General features: G+C 51.0%; 1 protein-coding gene across 2 annotated transcripts in view; it reads left to right on the forward strand.

The window, feature by feature from the left end:
• MTMR14 (myotubularin related protein 14) overlaps positions 1–6,000 on the forward strand; it is a 45,015-nt gene that overhangs the window by 21,488 nt on the left and 17,527 nt on the right. For both annotated transcript variants that reach the window (XM_008577468.1, XM_008577469.1), the window contains exons 10-11: positions 4,175–4,241; positions 5,485–5,570. In XM_008577468.1, the coding sequence (XP_008575690.1) occupies positions 4,175–4,241; positions 5,485–5,570 (153 nt within the window). The remainder of the gene's footprint in view (positions 1–4,174; positions 4,242–5,484; positions 5,571–6,000) is intronic.

Consider the following 6,000-nt stretch of genomic DNA (forward strand, 5'->3'; position numbering starts at 1 on the left):
CTGCACATCCTGTTTCCTCTGCCTGGCTGCTCCTCTTAGCTCCTTTTGTCTGGCTGACACACTGCCCTTCAGGATTTGAAATCCCCTATCTGCCTTCTCTCCTCCATCCCTGGCGGGCTGGATGCCTGCATCTACACTCCTATTAACCCCCTGGGTGCTTCTATCATGGAATTTTCCAGTGGGCTGTAGTCACTGATCTGCTCCTCTGAGCTCTAGGAGGACATGGGACCAATGGCTTGAGCATCTCAAGCATGGAAACAGGCACAGATCCTGGAGCTTGAAAAACCAAGCCAATAAATTCTAGAAAACGTCCTGCCTCCCTACTGTTTTCCTCTATCTTTGGGTCTGGACAGCTCCTGCCTAGCCTTGGGGTCTCCCTTTTTCAGGCCTAGCCCACCGGTGTTAGGCAACTGGGTGCTTTCAGCATTTTGTACTGTTGTTGTCCTGATAGCAGAGAAATCTGAAGGCAGGAACCTTATTTATCTTATCTCCATATATCCAGCCTCTAATCACAAGGTAGATGCTCAGTAACTATTTGAGTGAATGAAGTAGAGTGTTGTCAGGCCTCCCCTACGCAGGTGCTTCTGCAAGACAGTGAGCATTTGGGAAGAGAGCAGGCCAATTTGTTATGGCCTAGAAGCCTGGAGAAGGAACAGGTTTGTGGGGGGCCTGTTCCTTGCTCTCAAGTCCCAGGCTGTGTCTAGACAGATGAGTGGCCAGAAGAACCTGGAGGCTTCCTTAATTTGTTGTATGCAGAGGTCTCAAATAGGCCCAACCCCAAGCTGCCCTGCTTCTGGTCCCTTCTGGCACCACTTTTTCTCTGTCTGCTGGTATAAAGTGGAACTACTCACCTAATAATAACCCTGTGACTGTAGGGTTTCCGTGCAGGTCCTGCCAGGGATACCTGCCCCTTTAGGAAGGGGTCCCATGCGTTTAAGGAAGAGCTGTGCATAGTGAATATTGGTCCTGGATCTAGGCCTCAGTCTGCTTGGCCCTTCTGGCAAGACTCTGTGGCCTTGAGCAAATAACCTCACTGCCCCTGAACATGGAGTTGGCAACACCTATTTCAGAGTTGTGGTTAGTCTCAAATATGACCCCTGCACAAAAGTGTCCTCTAAGCTGAAATGCCAGATGGATTTTAATGGTAATTAAGAAGTAGGTGGCTAGCTAACTCAAGGGAACAGACACTGATAACTTTTGGGCATGGAGGCGTCAGGGCTGGAGTGCTAGAGGCAGGCTTCCTCCCATGAGGCCACCTCTTTAGTGTGTCTCACTGGGCCTCCTTGTGTCCTCTTCCTCGGCCAGATGTGGGCTCTGCCCTTTCTGCTCTGTCGGTACTGGGGTCCCAGGACTGTCTCCCTAGCTGATCTCATCTATCATGCACGCCATGAGTACCATGCCAGGCTGCCCAGACCATCGGGTCTGGGTCAGGCCTCTCAGTGGTCCACACCTACGCCACCTTTTTGCACACGTCCCTTCTTGCAGCCCTTCAGACTCAAGCTGTCCCAAATGGAGTTGGCCATAACCCACCATTTATCCAGATATCCAGGCCTGAAGCTCAAGTTCTTTGCTTCCCCATTTATCGCCAGTTCCCATCAGTTTTCTAAATCTTTGCTTCTGGTGAAACTCCAATCTTTCTTGCCTCCATCTCTTTGGCACTAGCTAGTCCAGGCCACCGTCGTCTCACTGTATCTCGCATCTGAGCATGGGGCCACATGGAAATAGTGAATGTAAAGCACTTAGAATAGGCATGGCACAGAGCAAGCCCTCAGATGATACAGCAGGGCTGTCATTGTCACCCCTGTTTTAACAAGCACCTCTGACTTTCCGTTTCCCTCATGCAATCTTGCTCTGCCTGCTCTTGTGACTAACTGATCCTCCTCCAGCCACACTGACCTCATTTTAGCTCCTTAAATTAAAAGAAGAGCGCCATCTCCAGGTTCACACATGCTGTTCTGTCTCCTTTCCCTCCCCTCTTGCTTACGACTTTTCATGTCACCACCTCTGAGAAGGCTTCCCTCATGATCCCCTTGGATCAGGTTAGGCTCTCCAGTTACGTGGTCCCACAGCATCCTAGAGGTCTCCTTTTAGTCACACACCTGCAGGAGTTCACTTTCTTTCCTCTCCTGTGAACCCATGAGGGCTGAGGTCATCGTATTCAATCGCCATTGTGTCCCTAGCACCAGGCCCTCAGGAGCCACAGTGTGATATTCACTGAATGAATGAATGAACGATACAAGGAGTTGTGGCAGTACACGTGTCTTGCCGCCCTCCATGTAACTAGATTGAATTCCTGAGAGGTACGAGTATGGTCCTCCTTTCTGTGCCCTAAGACCACTTCCAGGGGCTGCTCTCCTCAAGCCAGCCCCTGACCGTGAACAAGCAGTGAGGAACATTCTGCAGGTGCCTCCTAGTCCCTGACCACTAAGCCTTAGAGACTCAGGTGCCAAAATGACCTCCGCCTTCACGGTTCAGTCTAGGAAAAGAGGCAGCAATATAACCATCACCTGTGTAACAGGTTTTGACCCGTGGCCGCAAGAGATGACCCCATAGAGAAGATAATTGGGGTGGGCCTTTGAAGGATGCGTAGGAGTTTGCTAGCCAGAGGAAAGAGTACTCCAGGCATAAAAACAAGCAGAGGCATGGCGCCCAGCTCTACTCCCAGAGACTTTTTAATGGAGCACATAGGATGAGAGAGTCAGAGGTGAGCCTAGATTTTAGCACATCTCCCGGGTTCTCCTCATGCTCAGCAGTCCCCTCAGATTTCTGTTTCTCTCCCTAGTACTGTAGGAAAAGTGCCTGCAGTGTAGCATATAACTCCAAATGTGGACTTGAGAGTCTGACGGGGCTGTATGCACTCCTCGGCTCAGCTGTGGGACCATGGGCCTCTACTAGCCCAGCCCTCCCCAGCCTGTGGCTTATTTCCCCCAGCACTGGGGCTTGCTGCCTCTCCTCCTCCAGATAGGCACCGTGGCAGTTGGTGAATTGCTGCTGTCCAGTGCTTGGTCGCTCCCTGCCCTCCCTGGCTGCTGTAGTCTTCCCCAGCTCGCCCAATGCCTCCTGTCTCCCTCTCCTGCTTTTCCTAACCCCTGAGCACACATTGAGCCAGATGAATTGAAAGACCCCTTATGCTTCTGCTGGTAATAACTTTACTGGTGCAGCAATGCAGCGGTTGTCTCTGGAGCCACTGAAAGTGGGTCTAGAACTCTCTGGGGGCCTTGGAGGGTCAGGTAAATGAGCCTGTTTTAAATTCCCGGGAAAACTATTGCAATTACAGGTGCTGTGTTCCCCCTCTCCCTGGGGAGTGCACACTCACCTGCGTGCACTGCCCTCTCTGCACGCCCCAGTGCTGGCAAGCAGTTATGTCTTAAAAGAACGGAGACTGCCCCCAGCTAGGGAAAAGGGAACTGCAGAACTGGGTCAGGCCCCTCCATGGAATTCCAGATTCTGAGTACGCTGTTTCTCAGCATGTCTGGCGTAGACCTTTTTCTTGGGCTAGAACAGAGGAAGCAATCTCTTCACTGCTTTGGCTTATTTTCCATCTCTCACCTTGTAGGCCTCCTCTTTTAAAAGATTTGTCTGCCAAACAGATTGCATATATTATTCATCAAAAGACAGTATGCAGTGATTGGCAGTAAAAAGCAAATGACACTTGTTTGAGAAGGTTGATATTTTAGTTGGTTTCTGTGATATGATGGCAGATGAAGGAATGACTCTGCATTTAGCTGTTTGGAGACATTGGTCGCAGGTTCAGGGCTCTTGGTTTACCTTTATTGACTCCTTAGATAGCCACGCTTGGAGCCCAGGACTTACAGGGCACTAACATGCAGTTGCCTAACAGCCGCTGCTGGGGGACCAGGAGTCTGCGTATTGCCCAGGCCTCTGTATCCCTTTCCCTTCCTCATCCTCACATCGGGTAGAACACACGGAGCTAAGGGGTACTCGGGGGGAAGGGTGCAGGGAGAGGTGTAAGGAGCTCTTGGAGCTGGGGAATAAATGTCTCAGATTATCTGGGATTTGAGTCCCATGGCCTTGTGACCAAGAGCCCTGTGTACTTGTTGCCCACATTTTACTTTTTAAATCCTTTAAATTCATTTTACTTTTTAAATACTTTAAATTCCAAGTCTGAGTTTGTATCTATTCTTATACCCCTTTTCTCTGTCTTCTCCAACAGAGTTGGGACTTGGTGCAACAGACACAAAACTACCTGAAACTGCTGCTTTCCATAGTTAACAGTGAGGGTGAGTCTGTCTTTTCCTGAGCCCTTAAGCCATCGTTGCTTCTGAGTGTTCCAAGTTCATGACACCCTGACTGTTTGTTGGGGTTTCACACCTATCTTTTGCCCTCTGTGAGAGGGATTTGGGGATTCCCTGGAATCCCACAGGCTGGGTGGGAATTGTCCATTGGTAGCTTTATTCCATGTCCTCAAAACCCTGGAAAACAAAATCAAGTCATTGCCATCTGAGACATGCACAGGATGTTTCTATCCTGGCTCAGCTGGCCTTTGAGCTTTGCAATATCGGCCTTGTGTGTGGGGCCAGGGTGGGCCTCTAATTCAGAAAGATGAGGCTTAAGATGAGAGAATCAGAGCTGGCTGCTTATTGGATACACACAAGCCCATAGAGGGCCTGTTCTCCGCAGGGTACTCCACCCGTTGGGCTGTTTTGACTGTATGGGGCTGTCTTGCTCAGTGTCTCTAGGGCAAGCTGACTCTAACTCCTCAGTAGTAATCAGGACTTCTGCATGATGGCACTTGCTTGCACAAGTGGAAATGTATTGCTTTATGTACCAAGAATGCGCAGGAGCAGAGTCAGGTGGCTAATAAATATCATAATCTGTTTCTCAAAACCAGTATCTTGTTAGCTTCATGGCCAGCAGCCATTCCAGACTTCTCTCCTGTCATCCTAGCTCTCTTGTGAGAGAGACTACCTCTGTCCCTGAAACTCCAGTAAAAGTCAGAGCTCATGCTCATTGGCCCAGTTTGGGTCAAGTGCCCATCCTTGAACTAGTCAGTGTGGCCAGGATTGCAAAACAGAAAAGAAAGACCATTGCTGGCCCCTGGAGCTAGGCACAGTTCTCTGCTAGGGCAGTACCGCCCCCACAAAGGCTTCTGGAAATGTGTCCTGTAATTCCTGCAGCCCTGCACAGTGGACAGTTATTCCACCCCCAAAATACTCAGTGTCTCCTTGAGAAACGCTGAGCAGGGACATGTAGTCAGGTCTACCTAAATGACCTGGGCAGAGTGGACTGTCCAAGCTGGACTGCTTCCCCAGAGGTACACTGAGAACTGTGGCAGAAGAAAGGACACTGCAGACGGACAGATGCCCTCCATCCAACCCTTTTCTGGGACTAAGTTGGACAGGAGCCTCGGGGAGGCCCACTGGGGAAGGAGGAGACTATGGGTGGCCAGGGTGGTGGCACTTCCCCTTCTCACCAGCCCATGTCTGGTTCTCCTGTGGGCCTCCTGTTGTGGTTCCTGCACAGATGACAGCGGGCTGCTGGTACACTGTATCTCAGGCTGGGACCGGACCCCCCTCTTCATCTCCCTCCTGCGCCTTTCCTTGTGGGCTGTGAGTATGGACAGGCTGGCTGTGGACTTAGGGAGCAGTCAGTGAACCCTACCAGGCTCTACTGCTTGGCTGCATTAGGATTGTCTCCAGAACATAGGGAAGATTTGGGGTGAGGGGCCCAAATGCTCAGAGCAGATGTTGTGTTTAACCCTGTTTTTGGAGTTGTTGTCAGCCTGTGCTGTCACTGGGCTGGTTGTGGTTCAGCTTCTTTTTTTTTTTGTCTTTTGTCTTTTTCCGTGTCTGGCAACGGATCGCAACCCTCAGTGTTGCCCCCGTACCGGACCGGGGACCGGCAACGGGATTGCAACCCTCGGTGTTGCTCCCGCGCCTCGCTCAGCCAGTGAGCGGGAACCGGTCTGTATGTGGGATCCAAACCCTCGGTCGGGAGCGCCGCCACGCTTCCCAAGCGGCGCACTATCCAGTGCGCCAC

This window comes from Galeopterus variegatus, unplaced genomic scaffold (genome assembly GCF_000696425.1).
Source record: "Galeopterus variegatus unplaced genomic scaffold, G_variegatus-3.0.2 Scaffold1520, whole genome shotgun sequence".
In the NCBI taxonomy this organism is placed as follows: Eukaryota; Metazoa; Chordata; class Mammalia; order Dermoptera; family Cynocephalidae; genus Galeopterus; species Galeopterus variegatus.